The sequence below is a fragment of the Triticum aestivum genome, chromosome 7A (genome assembly GCF_018294505.1).
Source record: "Triticum aestivum cultivar Chinese Spring chromosome 7A, IWGSC CS RefSeq v2.1, whole genome shotgun sequence".
Taxonomy (NCBI): domain Eukaryota; kingdom Viridiplantae; phylum Streptophyta; class Magnoliopsida; order Poales; family Poaceae; genus Triticum; species Triticum aestivum.
Window position 1 is genome coordinate 3684981 of NC_057812.1, and position 27729 is coordinate 3712709.

General features: G+C 45.5%; 2 protein-coding genes across 2 annotated transcripts; one reads left to right on the top strand and one right to left on the bottom strand.

The window, feature by feature from the left end:
• Positions 1 to 7365: 7365 nt before the first annotated feature.
• On the bottom strand, positions 7366 to 14166 carry LOC123150079 (disease resistance protein Pikm1-TS-like). The gene is made up of 4 exons (XM_044569872.1): positions 13940 to 14166; positions 9985 to 10356; positions 9553 to 9832; positions 7366 to 9483 (listed from the first exon to the last, which is right to left on the bottom strand). Exons 1-4 carry the CDS (start codon positions 14164 to 14166, stop codon positions 7366 to 7368), a joined length of 2997 nt encoding a protein of 998 aa, XP_044425807.1.
• Positions 14167 to 16292: 2126 nt separating this feature from the next.
• On the top strand, positions 16293 to 21817 carry LOC123151051 (disease resistance protein PIK6-NP). Its single transcript, XM_044570833.1, has 4 exons — positions 16293 to 16456; positions 16856 to 16946; positions 17167 to 18238; positions 19319 to 21817. The coding sequence occupies exons 3-4, from the start codon at positions 17901 to 17903 to the stop codon at positions 21471 to 21473; spliced, it is 2493 nt and encodes an 830-aa protein (XP_044426768.1). The 5' UTR covers positions 16293 to 16456; positions 16856 to 16946; positions 17167 to 17900; the 3' UTR covers positions 21474 to 21817.
• The last annotated feature ends 5912 nt before the right edge of the window (positions 21818 to 27729 follow it).

Here is a 27729-nt window from a genome sequence, read left to right on the forward strand (position 1 = left end):
GGTTCACTGTTATATCTATGTGCCTCTCGTCCCGATATTATGCTAAGTGTGTGCATGTGTGCACGATATCAAGCTGCTCCTAAAGAATGTCATCTTAAGGCTGTGAAGAGGATAGTGAGATACTTAATACATACACCAAACTTTGGCATTTGGTATCCAAAGAGGGCTTCCTTTGATCTTGTTGGCTACTCCGATTCGGACTATGCCGGTGACAAGGTTGATAGAAAGTCCACTTCGGGTACTTGTCAATTCCTTGGTAGATCTCTTGTGTCTTGGTCTTCCAAGAAAAAAAACTCGGTATCCTTATCCACCGCCGAAGCGGAATACATTGCCGCTGGTTCATGTTGTGCTCAATTACTTTGGATGACCCAAACTCTTAAAGATTATGGGATATATGTGAAACATGTTCCATTGCTATGTGACAATGAAAGTGCCATTAAGATTGCTCATAATCCTGTGCAACATTTGAAGGAAATATGCCCTAGAGGCAATAATAAAGTTATTATTTCTTTCCTTATATCATGGTAAATTTTTATTATTCATGCTAGAATTGTATTAACCGGACATAATACATGTGTGAATACATAGACAAACAGAGTGTCACTAGTATGCCTCTACTTGACTAGCTCGTTAATCAAAGATGGTTATGTTTCCTAGCCATGGACATGAGTTTTCATTTGATTAACGGGATCACATCATTAGGAGAATGATGTGATTGACATGACCCATTCCGTTAGCCTAGCACACGATCGTTTAGTATGTTGCTATTGTTTTCTTCATGACTTATACATGTTCCTATGACTATGAGATTATGCAACTCCCGTTTACCGGAGGAACACTTTGTGTGCTACCAAATGTCACAACGTAACTGGGTGATTATAAAGGTGCTCTACATGTGTCTCCGAAGGTACTTGTTGGGTTGGCGTATTTGTCACTCCAATTGTCGGAGAGGTATCTCTGGGCCCACTCAGTAATGCACATCACTATAAGCCTTGCAAGCATTGTAACTAATGAGTTAGTTGCAGGATGATGTATTACGGAATGAGTAAAGAGACTTGCCGGTAACGAGATTGAACTAGGTATTGAGATACCGACGATCGAATCTCGGGCAAGTAATATACCGATGACAAAGGGAACAACGTATGTTGTTATGCGGTCTGACCGATAAAGATCTTCGTAGAATATGTGGGAGCCAATATGAGCATCTAGGTTCCCCTATTGGTTATTGACTGGAGACGTGTCTCAGTCATGTCTACATTGTTCTCGAACCCGTAGGGTCCGCACGCTTAAAGTTTCGATGACAGTTTCATTATGAGTTTATGAGTTTTGATGTATCGAAGGTTGCTTGGAGTCCCGGATGAGATCGGGGACATGACGAGGATTCTCGAAATGGTCAAGACGTAAAGATCGATATATTGGACGACTATATTCGGACACCGGAAGTGTTTCGGAGAAGTTTCAGAAAAAACCGGAGTTCCGGGGGTTACCGGACCCCCCCCCCCCCCCGGGAAAGCTATTGGGACTTATGGGCCTTAGGGGAAAGGAGAGAGGGAGGCCAGGAGGTGGCGTGCAGCCCCCCTTGCCCCAATCCGAATAGGACAAGGGAAGGGGGCGGCGGCCCCCCTTCTCCTTCCTTCTCTCCAGCTCCTCCTTCCCCCCTTCTCCTAGTTGGAATAGGAAAGGGGGGGCAAACCTACTTGGAGTAGGATTGCCCCCCTTGGGCGCGCCTCCTCCCCCTGGCCGGCCCTCTCCTCCTCCCCCCTTTATATACGGAGGAGGCGGGCACCCCATAGACACACAAGTTGATCTTTGTGATCGTTCCTTTGCCGTGTGCGGTGCCCCCCTCCACCATATTCCACCTAGGTCATATCGTAGCGGTGCTTAGGCGAAGCCCTGCGACGGTAGAACATCAAGATAGTCAGCACACCGTCGTGCTGACGGAGTCATCCCCGACACTTTGCTGGGTCAGAGTCCGGGGATCGTCATCGAGCTGAACGTGTGCTAGAACTCGGAGGTGCCGTAGTTTCGGTGCTTGATCGGTCAGGCCGTGAAGACGTACGACTACATCAACCGCGTTGTTATAATGCTTCCGCTGTCGGTCTACGAGGGTACGTAGACAACACTCTCCCCTCTCGTTGCTATGCATCACCATGATCTTGCGTGTGCGTAGGAATTTTTTTGAAATTACTACGTTACCCAACAACATTCTCGAACTAAGCATATTGAAGTTCGTCATCATTTCATTCGAGATCATGTTGCCAAAGGGGACATTAATCTTAAGCATGTTCGCACCGATAAGCAATTGGCGGATATATTCACCAAACTGCTTGATGAGAAAGTGTTTTGCAGGTTAAGAGGTGAATTGAACATCATTGATGCTTCAAACTTAGAGTAGGAACTCCATTTGATACATGCAAGGCATGAGCCTATGACTAATCCTTGATATTTCTCTTATGATGCTATTCATATGTCTTGGATATATTTGCACCTTCCATGTTATCTAACCCGTGGAGGTACTTGGATGAATCTAAATCTATGAGACTGCAACTCACTCACATCTTGAGAAATTTCTATATCACCAAGTCTCTACACAATGGTGGTTGAAGACAAGGAAGCACGAAACCATTCAAACATATCCTTTGACAAATTCTATGATTCAATCTTATAATTTTCATTTTGGATACACAAGTGCTCTTCCTTGCAAGACTAACCCATGTAGGTAGATGAACTCAAACTCCAAGTGGTGCTCCCAACTCTTGATGAACTACATCAACCTTGAGCAACACACACAAGTTCAACTACATGATCAAGATCAACACCACCACCCAAGGTATGTTATTCCATCTTAGATAAGATTTACTCCAAGTCATGAGTCAAAGCAACTTGACAAGTTGTGAATACATCAAGATGCTTAAACGGAAAATGGTAACCCCATTTTGAGCTTAAACGATGAGTATGACCTATGATCAAGTGATCTCACTTGACTCCTAAGTCAATATACTCTAACATAGGTGACTTTGTCACCGACCATTTCTGGATGAAGTTCTCTTGTGTGCTCTTGCATTTGTCTCATGCATATTTGTTTCCCCTCTCAAAAAAATCTTCATCTAGATCTTTTAGTTTCTTTTCTTTCCTTTTTGTTCTGCATTTTCTGCATCCAATTCATTGCAAATCTTTTAGTTAATTCCTTGCATATCCTTGTGAGATCTTACTTGTCTAGTGAGCTGAGGTGACAAGTGGTTTCACTCTGATGAACTCGGTCACATCGGTTTGTTTTCTTCGGCCCAACCGAAATCTTTTGGTGCCACCGAAGCACACAACTCGGTGCCGCCGATTTCACCACAGGAAAACCAGCTTGCCACTTATTCCTGATTTCTGTTTGCTCCAGATCCACTCCATGATTCTTGTCCTCTACCAGCATCATATTAGACATGCTGCTTTGCTCTGTGACTCAAGGACCAACCCATTTGTATCCCATGTCCAGAAGAGCCCTTCTTGGAAATTGATGTCAAAGGGGGAGAGAGAGATCACATCAAAGCTTAATCTTTCCTATAGGGGGAGAAAGAGAGAATACTCAGGGGGAGAGAGTTTCTCAATAAGGAGAAAATAATATCATCAAAGGCCCCAGATGCTTGGTGTTCAAGAGGAGAGAAGTCACATGTCTTTAAGAGGGGAAAGACATATTTGTTTGCTTGTGTTAGCTCAAGCTCTGTTGTTTATTTTCTGTTGCTCTGATTTTCTGTTCCCTATCTTCTCCCAATATCCCATGTTAGATTCAGGGGGAGCAAGACATCTAAGGGAAGAAAATCTCTGATTTCCTTGCATATCTTTACCTTTGGGGACATGTCTATATCCAATGTGGTACTTAGTACTCACTCTACATGTCATCCCAGTCTTGGATCTCTTGTGGTTTCTTTTGTTTGCTCTAGCCAGTAGGTGTATCTGTGTTATCTAACCTTGTTTGCACAGGTTCATCCCATCCTAAGACAACTCAAGACCACAAGGTAAGTATATGCATCACAGTCATGTGAATGAGAAGTTCTTGCTGATGTACATACTGGTTGCAAAAAGGACTCATGAGCATGAAGGTACATTTCTCATATTCACATCATTTGATCTGATGCATATAGCCAAGATACATGTAACACATTGCTTACTCTGTCATGGTTATGCATTCACATGCTCCTATATTCCATATTCACATGATTGCATACATGTAGGGGGAGCCTATGCATGTTACATGTCTTTCCAAAGCTTTACTTGCTATTCTCTATATCTTTATCTAAAGCTTTGATGTGTGTTGTCATCAATTACCAAAAAGGGGGAGATTGAAAGCACAAGTGCTCCCTAGGTGGTTTTGGTAATTAATGTCAACATATCTCTTGTTGGACTAACACTTTTACCTAGTATGTTTCAGATAAGTTCAACAATGAAGTGGCATGGACTAAAGGATGTGGAACCCCTTCAAGATGCTAAGGACAAAGGATTGGCTCAAGCTTCAAGATCAAGACTCTACATTTTCTACTTTAGCGATCCAAGATCACATTGAGTCTATAGGAAAAGCCAATACTATCAAGAGGGGATGAGGTGTTGCTTAATGGCTTGCTTGCTCAAAGTGCTTAGTGATATGCTCCAAAACCCTCAACTACCTTCCCACATCCACATATGACCTAAACCAAAAGTCAAACTCGGCCCCACCGATTCTTTCTATCCGGCGCCACCGAGTTCAGATGTCATAGTCACTGCCACAAACCCTAGCAAATCGGTTTCACCGATAGGGATCTCGGTCATACCGAGATGGGATTGTAATCTCTCTGTGTATGCCCATTATCAAAATCGGTCTCACCGAGATTGACCAATCGGTACTACCGAGATTACAATGCAAACTTTCTGGTTAGCTTATTACCAAAATCGGTCCCACCGAGTTTGTGTAATCGGTCTCACCGAGTTTGCCTGACCAACTCTCTGGTTAGCCTATTACCAAAATCGGTCCCACCGAGTTTGTGTAATCGGTCACACCAGGATTACGTTATGCCCTAACCCTAACCATATCGGTCCTACCGAGTTGCATGTCGGTCCCACCGAAAATCCTAACGGTCACTAGGTTTGCTGAATCGGTCCGACCAAGTTTAACTATTCGGTCCCACCGAGTTTGGCAAATTGTGTGTAATGGTTAGATTTTGTGTGGAGGGTATATATACCCCTCCATCTCCTCTTCATTCGTGGAGAAAGCCATCAGAACACACCTACACTTCCAATACACATTTTCTGAGAGAGAACCACCTACTCATGTGTTGAGGCCAAGATATTCCATTCCCACCATATGAATCTTGATCTCTAGCCTTCCCCAAGTTGCTTTCCACTCAAATCTTCTTTCCACCAAATCCAAATCCTGTGAGAGAGAGTTGAGTGTTGGGGAGACTATCATTTGAAGCACAAGAGCAAGGAGTTCATCATCAGCACACCATTTGTTACTTCTTGGAGAGTGGTGTCTCCTAGATTGGCTAGGTGTCACTTGGGAGCCTCCGACAAGATTGTGGAGTTGAACCAAGGAGTTTGTAAGGGCAAGGAGATCGCCTACTTCGTGAAGATCTACCGCTAGTGAGGCAAGTCCTTCGTGGGCGACGGCCATGGTGGGATAGACAAGGTTGCTTCTTCGTGGACCCTTCGTGGGTGGAGCCCTCCGTGGAGTCGCGCAACCGTTACCCTTTGTGGGTTGAAGTCTCCATCAACGTGGATGTACGATAGCACCACCTATCGGAACCACGCCAAAAACATCCGTGTCTCCAATTGCGTTTGAATACTCCAAACCCTTCCCTTTACATTCTTGCAAGTTGCATGCTTTACTTTCCGCTGCTCATATACTCTTTGCATGCTTGCTTGATATGTATTGTGTTTGTTAAACTTGTGCCAAAACTCCACTTCAACATAAAGAGATTAAAAACTGCAACTTTTGGCACTTAGTGTCTAATCACCCCCCCTCTAGACACCTCTTCTCGATCCTTTCACACATGGACACCATCGACTAGTAAGGGGCAAAAGGAGGCTCCTCTCACCCCAAACCACGCCCGTTGGTAGGAAGGATCGCGCAGCTGACCAGAATCAAGAAGGGGAAGGTAGACGACATCTGCCGGCCCTGCCGCAGCCACCACACCGCACCACTGGGGACCCGGGCCACCGTCACGACCTATCTGGCTCCTTCAGATATCGGCGACGGTAAGGACCGGAGGCCCTCTACCTCCCTCCCCGGATCGCCCCTGCCACCACTTGTCGACTGATGACGCATCCCCGCGTTGGCCACCGACACCACCAAACAGAAGCAGCCACCGACCGAAGCTCCAGAACCCAAGTAGAGGAACCACCACTGCTGCCCCCACCAGCGGACCGCCATGGCAGGGGGCACCCGCCCGCAACCCAGGTCAACCGCGCCCCGCACCATGCCGAGACAGATTTGAGCGCCACCGCCGAAGATGTAGACGTCGTCCCCGTCCAAGTCGTGTGCACCACCACCACGACGCATGTCGTACGGCAGTGACCCGCCGCTGCACCCCAACGCCGGCGAGCCGCCGTGCCACAATGTCTGTCACCCAGCGCCCTTCCCTAGATCGGCAGCCTCGCGTCGCTCCATGGCCACCGTGCGACGGGACAAACAGATCCCCGCTGCCGCCGGCGCTGACCGGTCTTTGCCCAGCCGTGCCATCAGACGGCAGCGAGGGAGTGGGGAGGAGGAGGGGGGCTCTAGCGAAGGTGGCGGCTAGGGTTCCCCCTAGGTCGCATGCATAGTATATATACAATATAATTCTGCTTGAGCGTTAGCCAGCTATAAATAATCTCTCCTTTCGATTACAAACAAACAACAAAAACCGTTACATTTATTATTACATAATAACAAGAGAGTTTTGGTAACAATTAAGTGCATGATAAAACCTACTCTACTACTAGATGAGAGTAGAAAATTGTTGGCTCCCTTCAAAGGGATTACTACTAAATTACATGACAATATCGGGCCCTTCAAAGTGTTGCACTGCCATACAGATACAGGTGCCTTTGAAGGGCCAAATCAACTTGGAAGCCTTTGTTGCATATGACAATGGAAATTAAGCAACAGCTAGCATGAGATGGAGGAAGCCTGAAGAAGAAGAGCCATATAGATATATAGTTGAAGATGGTTGCAGATAGATTTGAGGCAACCATTAATTACGACGATGAAATAACCAACCAACCAACCTGCAAATCGGGAGATGCCTAACCTGCAAATTACAAGTAAGTGCATTAGTTAGCTACTAAAGTGGTGGCGGTAATAAATAAAACAAGGAAAAGAGGCAAGAGTATTATTACCTCAGCAATACTCGTCAAGAAACCCAATCACGCTTCTTCCTGAATCTCCTCCTCCTGCCCCTGCATCTCGCCAGTCGTCCCTCTGCTGGAAGCCTCTGCCCTCTCCTTGATCGCTGGAAAAGTCTGTTCCTCCTCCTGGATCTCGCCCCTCCCACTATTTGGAGTGCCGTCGATCTTGCTTGTCCCACTGCTGGAAGCCTGTGCACTCTTGTTCGCTAGAAATTCCTCATATTGGCGGCCAGTAACACGAAAGAGGATCTCGTTGGGATGCTCCTGGGCTTCTTTCCTCACCACGTCAATCATGGCACTCATGCACGGGCTCCTCTCTGCTGCTCGTTCATACCATTTCCCGCTGCATTTAAATTCGACCCGGTAGAGGCTCCGGAGGTGTTTGATACCCAGTTGAGGGTCCTTATTTGCAGGTGGAGGTGGGCCACCGTAGAACTGGAACTCCAAGTAGAGATGTCTCACCAAGGGCATCGCTCCTTCCTGAAAGGTGACAACTCGTGGCACGCGGCAGTCAACAACCAGTTTCCTGAGCCTTGGGAACCCTTCACCGCTGATGGCTATGGGATCTCTCAGGACGACCTCCAGCCTTAGCATGAGGTCATCCAGGTTAGGCATCTCCCGCAGAATCTTGAGATCCCGCTCCTCCAGTTTGCATATCCTGATATCCAAGGAACCAAGGTCGTTGAAGTGATCCTTGATCCACCATGGAATTCTCATGTGTTTTCTGCCAATGATTATGCCACCCCTATCACCGTCCCAAGCAATCATTTGAATGGACAGGATCTCCCCAGCTAGCTCAGACACAAGATCACTATTTTTCCAGGCTTGGCGAAAGCACTCCGGCACTCCTTCGAATTTCAAAAGCTGACTAGCTTCCCATGGTAGAGCACCGATGGTCGCACCTAGTTCCAAAATCTCCAGATTCTTTAGCCTTCCAATTTCCCTTGGTATCTTCATCACCCCTGTTCTATACAAGAGCATCTGCTTCAAATTCTGCAGTTTGCCCATCTCACGAGGCAGCTGTGTGAGCCCTCTGTTGCCGCTCAGCTCCAAGGTCTCTAAATGCTGCAACTTCCCAATCTCCTGGGGCAGCTCTTTGAGTTCGGTGGCATGCAGGTTCAGATTCTTCAAATTCTGGAGGTTCCCGATCTCATGTGGCAGCACCGTGAGCCTACTAAAGCTCAGGTCCAGAGTCTCTAAATGTTGCAGGCCCCCAATCTCCCTGGGCAGCTTTTCCAGCTCAGCGTTGCAACTCACGACCAGAGTCTTCAACTGTTGTAGGTCTCCAATCTCACAGGGTAACTCTGTGATCCATGTAAATCTTATCTGCAAAGTCTCCAGATGATGCAGCCTCGCTATTTCCGGTGGTATCTCACTGATTCCTGTCCCTTCTAGGCCGAATATGTGCCTCATAGAGAGCAGCCCACATATATCCTTCACATGCTGATTTCCAAGGGCATTGAATACAAAATCCACAAAAGAACTCAAACGTAACTTTTCAAAATCAAGATATTGATGGTGATATTGAAGATCCAGCACGCGCACACGTTCCAATCTCTCAAAAGGGACACATCTCTTAGCACCTTCAAAAACAACAAGAGATCGAATCTGGGACCAATCCAGTTCCAACAAGGTATCCACCACCTGCACCTCACCGCCATCAACTAGATAATCGTCAATACATAGCCGATGGATGCGACATGCATATGGCAGTGTGATGTCGGAACTGCAACTAATGAAATTATCTTCACGTGATTTCCATCTAAGGAAATTCCGCATCATCGGGTTCATTTGGTAGTAGGGCATGCCCCATGAATCCTTCAGACGAAACATAAATCCCCTGTTGCTAAGCTCTTCGAGATAACCTTTCCCTGTATCCTCTTTATAAATAAATCCTTCAGCGACCCATCTCATGACCAAATCATTCATGTGAAAAGGGTAATTCTCAGGGTATACACTACAGTACAACAAGCAGGTCTTCAACATATGGTGAGGAAGATCATCATAGCCAAGCTGCAAGCTCTGTACCAACGGTTCGAACCCTGGAGTGTTCTGAATTCCACTTTGCTTAAGTTGCTTCTCAATCATATCTTGCATATCACATGCCTTTACATGTACCCCTAGTTGTTCTTGTTGCTCCCGGACCATTGCCATTGCTGAAAACATGCAAAGTAGCGCTAACGGCAGACAACCACACATGCGCACAATAGGATGGTCACAGTCAAAACCTTGTCCAACCATGTCAGGCTTCATCCGAGCAGCGGCATCATCTTCCTCATAATATCTGTAAAACCATCTTTCCTTTTCAGAACTCCATCTAGGATTCATTCTGATGTAGAGCTTGCTATTATCCAAATCATCTCCTGGTAGAGAAGCAATACGAGTTGTGATGACGATTCTACTGCCAAGATTATTTTCTGGAAAAGACCTCCTGATGATGTCCCATTCTTCACGATGCCATATGTCATCAACTATTACTAGGTACCTAGGCAAGTTGGATGCACAAGATAGTTAGTACTTAGTAGACAGATTGACCAGATTTAGTTGGTAGATGATCTAAATTTGAAATCCTGACCCTCACAGTGCACATGTGAGAAGACATTAATTAACAAAAAAACTTTCCATAGATCTGCGCACCTTTGGTCCTCCAGGAAATTCGATATGGCCTGGATGATTTGTTCCTCCGTCCTTGCTTCACTGTCGGTAAGTGGTTGAGCTCCTACTTGTTGGAGAATAGTTGTGAGGACCTCCTTCATGTTAGGAGTTGGAGTGACGGACACAAAAGCCCGGGACTGGAACCTATTTCCAATCTCCTTGTCCCCATAAACAAGGCTGGCAAGGGTTGTTTTCCCCACACTGGCCATTCCATCAATGGATGCCATTTTGAGACGTGGTTCTTCTCCTACCAGGTATCTGATGATTTCATCCCTCCATGCGTCCATTCCAATGATCTCCGACTCATCCTTGAGGACAAATGGAGCTCGAGGATGAGGTAGTTTGCTGGGGCTGCTGGATTTGGTGTTTTTTTCTTAAAAATACACTACTAGGGAAAACCTTAACAATAGCGCTGGTTTTGTGCTCACTAGTAGCGCGGGTAGGCGCGCTACTAATAAGGCGCTACAGCTATTGCTAGCACGCGCTACTGCTAGGATAAATAGCTGCAGCGCTTGTTCACTCCCACGCTGCTGCTAATATAACTACTGGCAGCGTGTTTTCGTTCCATCGCTACTAGTATTGTTTTTTTATTTTATTTTATTTTTAGTGTATTTATGTGCCATCGTACAAATATTGGTACAATACCAGTTATGAGGTTTACATCATTATGTCCATAACAGTGTGTCAAATGAAGGTGGATTAGGTTCAAGTGGAGGCAATATGTGGTGCATGTCAAAAGTATACTACTAATTCAAACTTAATCTAGTTTGGACTAGTAGTATTTTCGATGTGCACCACATGTTGCCTCCACTTGAATCTAATCCGCCAGCACAAGTTATTTAATCATCATCATAATCATTAGCACCAACAATATTTATTTAATCACCACTAACACTAGCTATAATAATAATCATCAGTCATTACCACCAACACTAGCTATTTTATCATCATAATAATAGTGTAGCACATCATCATCCTCAAACTCATTTCTAGCTAATCACTCCTGCTACTCTCTCTTAGGTAAAACAACATAAAACATGTGTAGCTCTCCTCCTTGATCAAGTTGGAGCATGCAGATAAACCTGTCTCCTAATTTTGGGTAGCACATCTGTTTGCCGCCCCCTAGTACTTGTCTGCGCTCCCCCATCACATATCTGGTCCAGTCTTGCACTATTAAGCATTCATCGCTGATCTTGAATGCACTAAAGTAACATATAGGATATCTTGACCGTAAGCTCATAATACTCATGGTACCTTTAGTCTCGATCCCATAAGGCACAACATTCATCGGGAGTCCCTGTTGAAGAATATCGTATGATCACATACTTAGCAATGAAGTTTAGCTTCACAAATAATGTATGGAAAAGATACACTAAGGACAAATAGTAAAAATCTTACCATCCTTCCTAAATAGATGTGACCGTAGTTCATGACGAACACTATTGGTCGCACGTTTTCAGTACTAAGATTTCTAAGTTCAGGAAGAAAATTTGTCTTGATGGTATCAAGATCCTCAAGCCATGAAACATAATGATTTAGCTCCTCGCAGTTTAATTCAGCCCCGGGACAGTAGTAGGTCCTGTCTACCAAGCGCTGGACATGTTTGCTTGCACCGAAATAAGCTGACAATATAAATTAGTTGTCAACTATTTTTTAATAAACAATATCAAAGACATAAATATGGTTGAGAAACTTACATTTTGGTATAACTTGAGGCGTCTGCATATCGACCCAGATGTCGGTATTACCTTCAATATCATCTTCCGGGCGAATATCAAAGGTGATAACCATATCAGGATGAAATGCATAAGTCTTGCATAGTGCTCGCCATGTTTTGCATCCAAAATAGGTGGTCGTCTGAATTGTATAATTTTGCGTGGAAAATATAACCATGCTCGGTCTTCAAATAAACTTTCTTTACCTCCATAGTATGACTGAAACCTATCTTATCCAATACAAAAACTCTTGCATGGCAGGGGATACGCTAGTAGAATAGTAAAAATATATAAGTTCAAGCAAATGAAGCAGATGTCATGCTTAATTACAAAAAAAGACTTGTCGTTGTGACTTACTGTATCCACTTCGAAGTTCTCGTCTAGCTTGATGCTGAAGCGCCTATCATCATCTAGGAAGATTCCGTCGCACAGGTCGCGCTCGTCTTCGCAGTATTTGCAAATACCGAAATCCTTTTTGTCGTCAGACATTTCCTATGTTCATAGTTAAAACATTAATTGAAAATCGATAGAAGACAACTACCAGGATACTCAACACACAAATCCAGGGCACTCGATATTTCCTACATATTCTGACAAAACTCATGCCAAAATTCACGGAAAAATCCGGCATGACCTTTGCTAAAATAGGATATATCGAGCGCCTGAAATTTGCCGGAACGGAAATGAATCAACACTCCGGCAAAACATAGGCCACTCGGAGGTGTAACCTGCAAACATGACCGGCCACTTGAATATTGAGCAACACAAGATATACATTTCAAAATATCTTATAAGACTCAAATTAGCATGCATTCAATAAGCAAAAGTAAATCATCTCATGCGTCCGTACATCGTCGAATATTATCACTAATACATCCCGAATAGTGTCATACATATAACATCACTAGTACAACTAAAACCCTAGCACACGACGGGTATCGGCGCGGGCGGTGGACACCCATAGAGAATGAACCATCACGGGATCATAGCTCCAGTGAGATCCCTGGAGAACCTGCCAGGTATTGGAGAACCTGTGCTCCAACGCAAACAAGTAGCGACGGACGTGCGCGTCCTGCTCACTGACACGGTGACGCACCACCTCCGCGGAGTCCTCGAGCCTCTGGACCGTCACTGGCCCACGCGACCGCCACCAAAGAAGGTTCGGGTCAACGACAGGCTGGCTCCTCACCAACCTGCGCCTCCCAGTACCACCCCGGCGGAGCCCAGTCCCGGACATGGCCCATCTGGTCAAGCAGGTGTCGTCCTCCGTCGACTCGACGACGAGGATGCGGGATAGACATCGTCCACGTCGATGCGGGAAAATTGCTTTAACTAAAAAAACAGCAACAAGTTCTTACTAACTAGTTCTATTAATTCAACTAGTTCTTACTAAAAATAAACTTACTATAAATAAAAATATTCTAGTACCTAATTAGTACCTAGTTCTTACTAACTAATTAGTACCTAAGAACTACTTTGATGGAGGTAGAAACCCTAGGCAGAGGTAGGGGAGAGGGAGGAGCAGGCGTGCTCACCTCGAGTACCTGCGACGAGGGAGGGGCAGACGGCGTCGAGGTCGTGGTCGGGGCTCCGGGGCGGCGTTGAGGTCGGGGGGCGGGGGCGGCGTCCAGGGCGGCGTTGAGGTCGGGGTCGGGGGCGGCGTCCCGGGCGGCGTGGGGAGAGCGCGCGGCGGCGGTGAGGAGACGGCGGCGAGGGTGAGGGACGATTTGGGAAAGAATTGGTGGCCGGGGAGCGGGGTGGGGGGAAACCACTGTTTAAGTGAAACATAACGGTAGCGCGTTTCCGGAAACGCGTTATAGCTAAGTTAGCTATAGCGCGTTTACTGAAACCTGCTGCTGCTATTTCTTTCTCCTTTTTTCCCTTTTGCTTTTATTTTTTTTACATTTTATTTTTTCACTTTCTCCTTTTTCTATTTCTTTCATTTTCATTTACTTTTCTACTTGTTTTTCACTTTATTTTATTTTCGTTAAGGAGATTAGCTGCACTTTACACGTAAACGCGCTGCAGTTAAGGAGATTAGCGGTAGCACTGGGCCATTATACGCGTTACTGCTAGGTTGGGCTAGCCATGTGCGACCAGTTCAAACGTAGAAGCAGCGCTTTTCGCTAGTACGCGCTACTGCTAAAGTCATAGCAGCAGCGCGGTTTACTTACGCGCGCTGCTATTAAGTAGCAGCAGCGCTTGATTTTGTACAGCGCTACTGGTAAAATTCTTCTGTGTATAGTCTTTTCCCTAATAGTGATAAGCTGGAGAAGCCACGTTTGTTCTTGTCCCACTTCCACTTGGTGTGGCAGTGGCCCGACACTTCATCTACTCTTGTCTTGAAATCTTGGAAAGGGGAGCTGGCTTCAATCTTCCTTTCTACCAAGCGCTTGTTTCTACGGCTGGGCTCCATGGTGAGGATGAAGTCGTCGATGGCGTCGTGCATATCGTCGGCGAGATCCAGCGCTTCCTTCTTCAAGTCCTTGGATTCCGCATCGAGATCCTCCCTCTCCCATGCCGCCCAAAGGATGAGGAAGAATATTTTATTTAACTTATTAATTATATATAATAATGTGCATGAGTCTGATGATGGGGCCATTGTCTTCTTCTCGAGTGCATGTGCATGCAGCACACAGCTTCGTCCCTCCGATTCAGGTTTGTGGCACGCGGATGTGCATGCATCACCGCGCAGACGATCGAGGCAAAATCATCTTTGTCCTCCTTTTTCCTCTTGGTTTTCGCATGCCCTTGCGTGGAGCATCACGGGGTGGGAGTAACAGTGGTCGCATCGGCTGGGAGTTGTCGGCAAGGAGGCAACGAGCATCTTCCTACAGGTTTTACACTCTTCTGCCACCCCCATCCGCCCACCGCTTTAACACTTTTATCACTAGTCATTAGTAGTCTAAAGTACTACTACAGTACATTAGTGTGCACCAATCAATAGATTAGATGCCTTAAATCTCACACTTCGAGAAAAAGGAAAAAAGGTAGCCAAGGGCAAACTTTTGCTAGTACTGTATGCTGCATCCACTCATCACCGATTTGCTTTCCTACTCGTCCCGTAGCATCTCCATAATCAAATCCAATCCCCGCTCCCTCTCACTCACCTCACTCACAAGCAAGAAAACGAAACAAAAGGGAACCGTACTGGACTGGGACCTGATCTACCATGACTAAGATCGGTGCAACCATAATTCAGTAGATCATTGACATCTTTGACTATGAGTAGCTGGACATGTACATTGTACGTAGGTTTTTATTCTGCATGGCTTGTATGGATTTAAGGTGGGAGAGATATCATTTTCTTTCCCTCCTCCCTCCCTTGCTCCCACGAGCGACGGGCCTCCTCGTCTCCCCGCGCATGGGGCTTGGTTGGTCGGGACACCGCGCTTGGGTGGGACTTGGCGGTGCGGCGGACCTCCGCCCGATGACGGCGGCAGGTGGGATTTGCGACGTGGCGGGCTGCTTGCCGGAAGGGCGCGCCTCCGGCAGCCATGGATATCTGACACCCGGCTCCGGGCGGCGGCTGCAGCTTCTGTGGTGGTGATGGTAGGCCGTCGACTTTGGGTGTGGGGGCGTGGGTGCCGGCACCCGACGGTGGCCGGGGCTCTGCGGCTCTCTACAGGCGAGTGGATGAGGAAGGCGGCCACGATGGCGGCCCGTGGTTGGTTTACGGTGGACTAGCGCAGGTCTGCAGACGTGGAGGTGGCCGTTGTAGGTGCGTCCGAGGCTACCTGGCTTCTGGAGCTGACGGTGCCCGGGCGGCTCCCTGTGCATGGGGCATTGGCTGCTTCCGCTCTCCCGAGGTGCTGCTGGCAGATTGATGGTGGTGCGGGCCTGAATGCGTGGGTGCGAGGTCCCCTACCCAGTTCGGGCTTTCTCCAACCCTGCGATCTAGTGCTGAGTCGCTGGGCAGTTGTGGCGGTGGTGCTGCCCGGCTATGGCCCCCCTCCGTCCAGCTGCGTTGTGGGACCCTGCGGGTTAGCGGGGAGGTGGTTGCTTCCCGGCCTGGTGATGGTGTTTACATGTTGTGACGTCAGGGAGTTGTTCGGGGAGGGATGTCGGGGCGGCGGCCACTGGGGGTAGGCTACTCGGTGGGCTCTCCGACGGGTCTCTGGGTAGCGCTGGTGGTTGCGTTTCTCGGTCGTGCGGATGTCGAGGGATGCATCATTGGGAGGCTCTGTTGTCTTCTCCGTCACAGTTGAGAAGGTGCCCAATTCTGGTTCTGGAGTTCCTGGCTACACCGCGGTGACCGGCTTAGCACCCGTTTGGCAAATTTAATTGCGCCAGCTGGGTCTTGAACTTGAGACCTCTTGGCTTTGATACCATGTAGAAGTGCATACTCTAGTCAATGCAACCAAAAGACTTATCTGATGGAAGAGACTAAGCAACACATTATACGTATACAGAAAAAAAAGACTACATTCATTCTACCGATATTGATTTTTATATTTTTACCTTTTTTGGACGAAAAGAATGCCAAGGGCAGCAGCTGGGCCAGGCAAGTATGTAGCATTATTATTGCTCTACCCGGCATATAGTAGTACTACAACAATCCAACACAAGACGCTGGAGCAGTTCTCTCTCTCTCTCTCTCTCTCTCTCTCTCTCTCGGCGTTCCATCCATCCGCCGCCGGGGAGCCACCACGCCGTCCGTCGATAGGCTTCCGCCCGCTGACGCCTTCCTCGACGGCCGCCACCTACTGCTAAAGCCTACTTGGCGGCCACCGTCGCAGGTGCCCATCTCTGCTCTTTCCCTTCTTGTTTCCTTCTCTTTATTTTCAGGGAAGAGATACTCAGATCGAATTCATCACGAGAATATATTAGCCTCTTGTTTGCCTGCCAAGTTCCCTCTAGGATTTCCTGATTTTTGTGTCAATTTTGGGAATAACGAAATGCTGTTCACCTTGTGGTTAGCCGGCTAGATGTTCTAGTCCTGATACAGGGTGTGCTAGAGGATCTAGCTTCTTCTATTAGTGAGTAAATATTCACCTCAAGGAGAGTACCAATTGCCATATGTTGTTGACAGGTTATTTGGTTGGGGAACACAATTACAGTTTCATGTCCTGAATCTAAATTAATTGTTTCTCACCGTAATAGTCATGATGTTTTTCCTTTTCTTTTATAAAATATAGAAAGACTGGCAAAAGCTGCAACGGAAGTGAACTCACTATCTCAGGAAGCAACCATCAAGACTGCTCTGCAAGGCGAGCTGGGCGGCTAGAGGTGCATCGTTGAGCAAGTTTCTTTTACTGAATTTAGTTAGCACTTTGACATATAAAAAATACTATATAAATTGGAAAGTGCCACCTTGAAGATGGAGTGCACAATTTGATATTCAGAAAAATTGTTGCATGATCTGAGCCTTTTTCTGTTTGGTTATCTTCTAGTCATGGTTCATGGTGACAGTAACTTATCTTGTTTCTTTTCTCCGTTCCTTTCATAGATCAACAACTGCTGAGCAGGCAGTGAACTTGACATGTCTTTGCACTTGCAACAACAACAGGGGACATATTGTACTAGTCAAGTCTTGCAGAAAGAAGAGAAGATGGACAGATTGTACTAGTGAAGTCTTGCACAGATCAAAAAAAAGAGAAGGAGAAGATGGAGTTTGTAGTGGGTGCTTCGGAGGCCACCATGAGATCTCTACTAGGCAAGCTGGGCGGCCTCCTTGCCCAAGAGTACACTCTGATCCGTGGTGTCCGCGGCGACATCCAATACATCAACGATGAGCTCGCCACCATGCAGCCCTTTCTTGGCGACCTCGGCTCTGCCCTGGACGACCACGACCGCCGGCTCAAGAGCTGGATGAAGCAGATCCGTGACATGGCATACGACATGGAAGACTGCGTCGATGACTTTGCTCATCGCCTCCCTCAGGACTCTCTCAGCAATGCAAGATGCTCCTTCATCGTGACCATAGTCTACGAGCTGTGGACGTTCTGGCCTCGCCGCGACATTGCTTCCAAGATTGCTGAGCTCAAGGTCCGGGCACAACACATTGCTGAGCGGCGCAGCAGATATGGAGTGGACAACCCAATCCCAAGAAGCTCTAGAGCCGGAGCAACCCATGCTGTTACATAGAAGCTCGGGGGTTCACTAACCAAACGTGATAAAGGCTCTCATCGAGCTGTTGTGTCCTTGATTGGATTCGGTGGTGTGGGAAAGACCACCATTGCCATGGCACTGTACCGAGATTTCAGGAATGAATTTGACTGCCGGGCATCGGTCACAGTATCTCAGAACTTTGACGAAGATGAAGTCCTTAGGGGTATTCTTGGTCAAATCAAGCCAACAAATAGTCAAATCAAGCCAAAGGAGGAGAAGGAGGGCAGCAACATAGGGAAGTTGGAGAAGAAAAGCCTAGTGGCAGACATTAAAAGCTCAGTGAAGCGAGTTGTGCCACTGCTCTCTGGTCACAAGACGCAAAGCAATGATGGTAGCACGAAGAGTAAGATAGAATCAATGAACCATGACCAACTTATCGAAGAAATCAAAAAGCGGCTGGATGGAAGGAGGTACCTCCAAATCATAGCCTTGCTTTTTCTATATATAGCTGTTTAGCATACAAATCTTATTATTAAGTATGTGCAATGGTACTGAAAAATGGGAGTTTTTTTAAGAAAGAATAAATACAAAGTTATGTATTTAGTGGAGCCTTGCTAATTAAACACCAAAATATTAATTTTTATAAAGTTGCACAAGGAATATTTGTGCAAGTTTTATAACTGAACTTCAACTTGTTACCAATAGTAAATTTAATACCACTGCACATATATAGAACCTACTCCATGTTTCCAAATTAATATAAACACCATTTCTTTCAGTAAAAATAGAACCCAGTCTACTACTTAACTTGGGTCCGTGTCACAAGCAACGCCAAATCACACACATTTTATTATAAATTTGAATTTATGCAACATTGAGAAAAGGCAGCAAGTAACATACTAAACTGGACCTAAAAAGTTAGAAGTAAAATATGAACTATATCCCTCCAATTCATAAAAAGATGGCAAGTTGAACATAGGTCAGTTCATACTTGTTGTGTTTGTGTTGAATTTGAACACATATAGCTTTACTCTTGGACTGTTGAGAGGTTTCTTTTGTTGTTGTGAAAAATTCCAGTATGGTGGCCTAACCCCACATGAATATTTTTAACGGCACAAAAGCACATTGGTTGATTAGAGTAAGAGCAGTTAAGCAAAAGCCCAGCACAAAGGGCGAACAACCAAAAGCCTGAGCCATGATATAACCCCCCGCCGCAACTCGCGTTCTCTTCTGTAATAATTGACCTCACCAATAGGCCATGCATGTTTTTTCCCTATCTTTAACATTTTAATGCATGGATGTCTAGCCTGTTACACCAACGAGATATAGCTCAAATTAACATTTCTAGGTAAATTATCATCTTCGTTTTTGTAAAAAGAAATATGTGAGGAACTATGTATTGTATCAATAACACATAAATAAACATAAAATTGGGCACAGATCTAGATGGTCACCACATTGGTGTGACCCCATTTTTTTCTCACTTGTATGAACTTAAGTAAGTTAGCACATTTCTTCTCACTTGTATTTTGTTTCCGTTTTCTTGGCAGGTATCTCCTCTTGGTTGATGATATATGGTCTGTAGAAACATGGGAGACCATTAGAAATTGGTTGCCACATGATAATACAAAAGATAGTAGAGTGATAGTAACTACAAGATTTCAAGCTGTTGGTGCGGCATGCTCAGAAAGAGATGGAACTGATTATCTGCACACTGTTAATGTTCTAAGTGATGATGACTCCAAAAGTCTATTTAATCAGGGTGTTTCTGAATGCCCAAGCAGCAAAGAAAGCGAAAGAATGGATACAAGATCTCAAGCTATTGATACTGAGTCCTCTAAAGGAGATGGACCTGATCATCTGCATTCAGCTGATGTTCCTAGTGATGCCGATGCAAAAGATTTGCTGAAGGATCGTGTTTCTGATCCACAAGGCAGCAAAGGTTGGGAGAAAGAAGAGGTCCATGAGGAGATATGGAAATATTGTGGAGGTCTGCCTTTGGCCATAGTCACCATGGCTGGCCTTGTGGCTTGCAACCCAACAAAAAACAATGATCATTGGAGTAAAGTTTGCAAGTCATTATTTCCAGAGCAGGTGGCTCCCCTTACATTGGAGGGGGTCACAAGGATACTTGATTATTGCTATAATGATTTGTCTGCAGATCTCAAGACCTGCTCATTGTACTTGAGCATATTCCCCAAAGGCTCAAAAATTAGTAAGAAGCGTCTGACCCGGCGATGGATATCTGAATGTTTCGTCGCTGAGAAGCAAGGGCTGAGTGCAGAGGAAGTCGCAGAAACATACTTCAACCAGCTCGTAAGCAGGAAGATAATACGCCCTGTGGATCACAGTAGCAATGGGAAGGTGAAATCCTTTAAAGTTCATGACATGATTCTCGAATATATCGTGTCCAAGTCAAGCGAAGAGAATTTTATTACTGTTGTTGGTGGCCATTGGTTGATGCCAACTCCTAGCAACAAAGTTCGTCGACTCTCTATGCAAAGCAGCGGTTCTAGGCATGGGAATTCAACAAAAGGTATGAACTTGTCTCAAGTGCGGTCGCTGACAGTGTTTGGAAGCCAGAACCGACCACTCCCTTTCGAGTCGTTCAACAATGGAATAATACAAGTGCTGGACCTTGAAGGTTGGAAGGGTCTTACAAATAAACATCTAATTGACATATGTAAAATGCTTGTGCTGAAGTATTTGAGCCTCCGACGAACAGAGGTTTCTGAGATTCCCTCAAAGATTGAGAAGCTCCAGTATCTAGAAACTCTTGACATAAGGGAGACAAATGTTGAGGTGCTGCCCAAGGGTTTTGGACAGCTCAAGCAGCTCCGTAGCATGCTTGGAGGGAACAAAAACACAAGGAAGGCACTGAAGTTACCACATGAGAAGAATAAGGAGCCGATGAAAGCACTTCGTATACTGTCAGGGATTGAGATCGATGAGGACTCATCAGCTGTAGCAAGCCTTCATCAGCTGACTGGGCTAAGAAAGCTCGCCATTTACAAGATCAGTAAACGGGAGGGCGGTCAGACCTTCACACAATTACGCTCCGCCATCGAGTACCTCTGCAGCTGTGGTCTGCAGACTCTTACAATCAATGATGAGGGCTCTGATTTTATTAATTCATTGGACACTATGTCCGCTCCTCCAAGATACATCATTGGCCTGGAGTTGTCTGGCAAGATGGAAAAGCCCCCAGAGTGGATTAAAAATCTCAATAATCTCTACAAGCTAACCCTTTCTGTGACAGTTCTTCAGACTCGTACATTTCAGCTCATTCAGGACTTACCAAAATTTTTTACTCTCACCTTTACACTCAGCGTAGCCAAGGATGATAGGGACATAGTGGACATCCTTGAGGAAAATAAACAGCTTACTGATAGGGAGATCATTGTTCCACCTGGAGGATTCAAGAGTCTAAAGCTGCTTCGCTTCTTTGCAACTCTGGTGCCACGGCTGAGCTTTGCAGTTACAGGAAAAGAGGTAATGCCAGCACTGGAGAGGATTGATATGCGATTCGAAGCCTTTGAAGGGATTTATGGCATCGAGACTCTTAAAAGCCTCCAAGAGGTGCATCTCAGTGTTGGTAATCAAGCAGATGAAATAACAAAGTTCTTGGTAGAAGATTTGAAGGACACCCCTAAGTATTTGGACAAAAAGTACGCTGACAAGTGGCCAAAGATAATCACCGAGTGAAGAAGGTTGGAAGATGTCACATTGTCTTTTGGTTGACCAACAAATCATCTGGTACGTATTGTATAATTAAGTGGAGGCTGTTCCTTCAAATCTGCGTCGCCTTCTTGAGAGGGCTAAATAAACAGACAGAATCCATTATTGATTCTTGTAATGTGTGTGTATGTGGTACTGCTAAATCCGTTACTCATTCCTGTAATTTGTACTTCTATTGTAATCTTACTTCCATTATTGATCTTTTTTAACTTGCGTTGTAATGCTCGAAGATTTCTTGTATATGACCATACTGTAGCCAACTACGGCATGTTTTGTGTTTATAAAAAGCCAATTTTTAGTCCAGCATACAACTTTGGATATTGACAACAAAATCATTATATTTTATCATAGAAAGTTTCAAACACATATAAGTTTGATATTATCAGTGGAAGTTTTTTTTATTTTTTGGCCGTGTATACATCCAAAATGTAAGGTTTCAGACAGCTCAGCGGAAATGGTTGTTGAACTGAAGAACAAACCAGGGGAAGGGGGAGAGAACAGGGTACCTTGTCTCGGCCGAGGGTGCGAAAGAATGATGCAAAGTGTCAATATGATCTGCTGCCAAGAAACATAAAAGAGTTAGTGTATTGGAAAAAGATGATTTGGGGTAACTACTCGAATTTGTGTGGACACCATCTAAGTGTCGACATTCCAAGACTCGTTCAACACAAAGTTTCTATTCATCCAGGGAAAGTTCGTGCTAGTTGCTGAAATTTGTGTGCATACTATTTAAGGGCCTCTTTGGCTCACAGTAATTTCCTGCATGTTTGCATAGAAAATTGCCTGAATTTTTCCTGGAACATCTAACTCTGCCATACGATGTGCAGCCAAGTGGGATTTAGAGGCAGAATTAGTACGTGAGATTCACTGGAAGACCTGTATTTACCACTTTCCAAGTATACTCGCTCCGGGAACATCCAAACATTCTGTAACAAACAACAAAGGCAGACTGAGAATTCAGCGTCAACGGTGAACTCATCTAAAGCGACGAAAACGGTCTCAATGATGGTGCTGAAGATGAGGTTGCACACGGTGAGAGCACAACCTGGTAATGGTTGCCAATGAGCATCCACATGATCACGAGCGGACAGCGATATGGTTACTGTATAATTTACTCTTTTGCCATGGAAATTCAGAAGAGTATTGTTTGATTTTCCGTATATTTTTATCTTCGACTTCTTAGAGTATACACCTTGTAGAGACCAGTAAAATCAGCAGCAGCTACTATTAGCCATTGCGCTGTAGGAATGGATCCTGATTCGCAGATTTCATCACTCTGCAGAACTATAACGTAAATCTTGGAAGATCCCTTCCACTTTCAGGCGCATTCTCCATCAAAGAACCTTTACTCATTACTTGGTTATTGGTACAACTCTGCTTAAGAGCTATACTTACAAACTCTAGCTAGCTTTCTCAACTCTGAATACTTGCATGTCGCAACTCGCAACCTCTGGTTTTGCTGTATTTTCTGAGCTCTGCTTTGCCTCCTCTACTCCTCTGCTTTGCTCTGTTTTCTCAGCTCTGAATATTTGCATGTCTGTTACGCTTATGTTGCCCTGTTTTCTGAACTATGTGTGGAAATTGTAGGATGATTGAATATTTGTGTTGTATTGATACGACCCTCGTATGGGGTATATATAGGAGTACAAGAGGGGTAGAGACTTGGAGTACAAGACAAGTTATATGTGGTTTAAATTAATTCTATCTCTATTTCCTTATCTCTAACTTAAACCCAATTATATTTCTAACATTCCCCCTCAGTCGTAGCGGGAGTGAAGTGAACGAGTACGACTGGATTTGAAGTCTTGCGCTTTCGTCGTCTTCTCCGCTGCGCCATCATCAACTGCGTCTCTGATGGGTCGGCAGTTAGGGCGGTGACTGCGTCCCCTTCTGGTGCCTTCCTGCCTTCTCCTCTATTCCCTCCCGCAGTCACAACGGGAGTGTCGTGGACGCAAGTGACGAGGCGGACGCTGTTGACTGGAGTTATTGCCGATGAGTTGCTGTAGACGTAGCCATTAATGTCGAGGTAGCCGATCATGATGATGTAGCCGTGGTCGAGGTAGTCATGATCGATGGTGTGGTCGTCGTGGATGATGAAGCCGCACAAAGCCGGAGGCGCAAAAAAATGCGAAATGACGGAGCTGCAGACGTGGACGATGCACCTTGCGGATGTCAGAGGGTGCCGTCGGCGATGAGTCCATCGATTTTGCCAAGACCGGAGGAAGCCCATCGAGCACACATCGGTTTTGCCAGAACCATGTGGCCGTGTGGGGTCGTCACTGTAGTGACGCCGTGTCGATGCAGTCGTGCCGTCGTGGATGACGCGGTCGATGCCGTCGTTGTGACGCGGTCATTGCCGTCGTCGAGGTCGCGTCTTGCAGAAAAGTCTGTCAGAGGACGCTAGGTGTCCATCTTGTGGACGAGGCGGCGGCGGTGTGTTGACGATGATGGTGATGAAGACCACGTTGATGAAGACCTTGGCGATGAAGTGTCGGCAATGCAGTCACTTGGAGGCGTCCCTCGTGGCGACGGGTGTCGGTGCCGTGTCGTGCTGAAGAAGTCGATGAAGAATTGCACTCTTTCCACACCGGCCTGGCGTGTGGACGATGCATGTCGTGGTCGCTTCTCGTAGATGTGCTCGACGAAGTATGCTGGCCTGTAGCCCGGCGTAGTCTTACAGCTTGATGATGCGGCACGGGGTCGGTGTAGATCGGCTTGATGCAGTGCAGATCGGTCGGTGTAGTCGGTCGACTCGGTGAAGAATTGTTGTTGGCCTCGGTCCTGCGATGCTCGGTTCGGTGTAGCCGGACGTGTAGCCGCCATGTACGTACCAGGGTAGCTGCAGATCTTGTGGAGCGGAGTAGATCGGATCAAAATCTCTGCGTGAGAGCGACGCCCTCCCATGATCAGACGCGCGTGTCCGCACAGCGGCGAGGCGCCCGCGTTGCCGGTCGAGCCTGCAGAAGGGCCGTGGTTGGAGTCCACGGCTCATGCCATGCATGTAAACATGTTGATCATGGCGAGTCAGGCCTGTGGCCAGTGTTGCCACGCACGTATGCATATGCACATGGCTGTGTTCTTGTTGCTCGATGCGTGCATGGGCCATGGAGTCGATGAGGCTGCAGGCTCTTGCCGATGGACTGCGGCCGTGCGGCGCACGGCTGGGCGGATTGTCGATGTAGAGCCCATGCGCACATGGCGCTGGTCGTCGTTGCGAGCCGAAGCGCGTCGTCGTCCCTGGTCGGTGCAGACGAACTGGCCTTTGCGACGCAGATGTCCGCCTCTCGTGCCCCATGCATTGCCGCAGGCACGCACAACCGTGTACATTAACTTGATTCACCGGAATTTGATCTGATCGTGGGATTTATTTGTGGCTAATTTGGACCTAATCTATGAAGCTGAAAATTTCGAAAATGATCTAAACTAATGTATAGAACCGATCTAGTCTATGAAACTGATCTAGTGTTGCGCCCCTGGGGAGAGAAGATTAATCTCCCCGGAGGCGGCGCGCTGCGGAAGTGGTGAAAGGTCCTAGGATCGGCGTCGTGAGACTAACCGCTCTGATACCATGTGAAAATTGTAGTATGCTTGAATATTTGTGTTGTATTGATACGACCCTCGTATGGGGTATATATAGGAGTACAAGAGGGGTAGAGACTTGGAGTACAAGACAAGTTATATGTGGTTTAAACTAATTCTATCTCTATCTCCTTATCTCTAACTTAAATCCAATTATATTTCTAACACTATGGATCTTTGGTTGTAGAGGTTTCATGCATCTGGCTGACTCGACTTGGGGCCTGACAGACAATCTTCCTCCTTCCAACCACGGGACCAATGGAGGTGCGGCCTGCCTCCTCACATTAATAGAGCCTGCTAGCTATCCTCGCTTTTATTTAGCAGGGACAACTGCACTAGACTGTTCCCAGAGCTCGAGTAGGTTCCTGATGCATTCGATTCAGGTGGTTGGGGTGGTCTTGGTTCCCTCCATATATAATCTAGTGTGGCCTACTCTCGGATGCAACGAAAGGATCAGGTCCGTCATCAGGGTGATGGGACAGCGTCTCCCTCCTGAGTGTTCAGGACCAAGATGGGGTCGCTGGAGCAGAGGAGTCTGCAAAAAAAAAAAATTATCTGACATCAACTGGACGTGCCACTTCCTAGTTTGAGATGATAGCTAAAATGACAGATTTCAGGTATAAATCAATGTGCATTACATCAATTAAGATTTCAGGTATAAATCAATGTGCATTACATCAATTACAATGTAACAATAGAAACGCTGACCACTGGCGGAGCTACATGTGTTCCTGCAGGTGCCATGGCCCCCCCAACCTTGACAAAATGTCTGAAGAATTATTTTTTAGAAGTGCTTAATTAGAAAAAGTGTAGTCTTTGGCCCCCTCAAGATTGATGTATTTGCCTTTCGCCCCTCCAGCATTTCTTCTCTAGCTCCGCCACTAACGCTGACGCGGAGATATGTGAATAAGAAATTCCAACCTGTGTGGCACCGTGAACACAGCTTCATATATCACACCAGTATACTAGTCAAAGCCGCTGGCAAGGCTTAAATCAAAACATTCTCCATGGGGCAGACCCAGCATTCTTCATGGGGCCAGCAGCATCACAGCCTCCTCCTCCTTCCTTCCTTCCTTCGTTCCTTCCTTCCTTCCTCTCGCTGGTTTCACTTCCGCAGCCTGACGGGTGCGCTGAGCTCGGCGCATTCGCGTGGAGGGCTCGCGCCACGCGAAAACGCCCGTGCACAGCGGGCATCTCGGCGAGCGCCGGCGGCAAGATTGGAGGTCCTGAGGTCGGCGGCGAAGTGGGCCTCGTCCTTGGCGGGCGAGGCGCAGCGCGCGGCCTCGCAGGACAGAAGGACCGCACAGCTGAGTCGCGGCGGCGGCGGCGGGGAAGTCGCCATGAGAGGGAGTTCCGATTGCGGCCAATCGCCTCCTAAAGTGCGTGACACTGCGCTAGGCCCAGCACCGGCAGCGCCTAATCTTCTTTTTTTTTAACATTTTTGTTTTCTTTATTTTTTGGGGGCAAATTACACAAATATCAAGTGTTTTCAAAATAAAATATCCACTTATTTCAAAAAGTATTCGCGGATATAAAGATTTTTCATGTCAGTTTGAAAATTTCTTAGTATATAACAAACAGTTACCATACAAAAGAGATATACTTCTTGTATTATAAAAACAATGTTCTCGTATACACAACAAAATTCCTTCACTACAGAACATTTATGTGTAACTAAAAACAGTTCCCCACGATTTTCAAAATATATAACGTTGTATGTAAAACTGTTCATCATATATTAAAAAAAATCAATGTGTATGTGAAAAACAATCTCAATGCGTCTTTTAAAAATGTCATCGTGTGCTTAAAAAAGTGTAATCCAGTAATTCATAAATATTATTCATGTATTTTAAAAATATTCCAGGTGTATTATACAATGCTCATCATGTATATATAAAAGGTTGATTGTGTATTAAAAAATGTTCAGGATTTATTTAAAAACCATTCATGGTGTATTACAAATTGTTCATCGTGCATGAAAATGTATTCATTATGCATGAAAAACTCTTTATTGTGTATTTATGAAAATGTTCATCATGTATTGAAAAATGCTCATTATGAAAACAAATATTCATCTTATAATATTATATGTTCTACACGAATTAAAAAAGATTAATGTGTCATTAAAAGAATGTTCATCTTCTACTTACAAAAAATATCGTGTATTTCAAAAGTACATCATGTATTTAAAAATACTCATAGTGTATTTGTAAGATGTCCAACGTGTATTAATATGTTCATCATATATTTTGAAACATCATGTATTAAAAAAATAATGCATTTGTCAAAACGTTTTATATTTTATAAGAAAGAAGCAGGTAAAATGTTCAAGTACATAATAAAAAATCATACTATTTGAAATTTAGAAACAAAAATATTCACGATGAAATAAAATGTTCATGTACTTTTTTGGCGGGTTAATGTTAATGTACTTAAAAACTATAGTATAAAAAATGTCTGCATATCTAAATAATTGTTCATATAGCTCTTTGAAAAACATATAGTATAGAAAAGGTAAAAAAAAGAAAACAAAGAAAAAAACAGAAAAAGAGAAAACCAAGAAAGCAATATAGATAGAAAAAGGTAAAAAAATGAGACCGAAGCAGAACAAGCATGATCAAAGAAGCCAAGGCCTTCCTAGCCT

Bases quoted from the DNA above. Each gene is read 5' to 3' on its own strand.
- LOC123150079 (XM_044569872.1), bottom strand. From the start codon at position 14,166: ATGCACGACGCCATCGACGACTTCATCCTCACCATGGAGCCCAGCCGT. The intron at 9,833-9,984 runs GTGCGCAGATCT...CAACTTGCCTAG, and splicing joins AATTTCCTGGAGGACCAAAG to GTACCTAGTAATAGTTGATG. The intron at 9,484-9,552 runs GTGCGCATGTGT...ATGGTCCGGGAG, and splicing joins TTGACTGTGACCATCCTATT to CAACAAGAACAACTAGGGGT.
- LOC123151051 (XM_044570833.1), top strand. From the start codon at position 17,901: ATGGCACTGTACCGAGATTTCAGGAATGAATTTGACTGCCGGGCATCG. The intron at 18,239-19,318 runs GTACCTCCAAAT...TTTTCTTGGCAG, and splicing joins AAGCGGCTGGATGGAAGGAG to GTATCTCCTCTTGGTTGATG.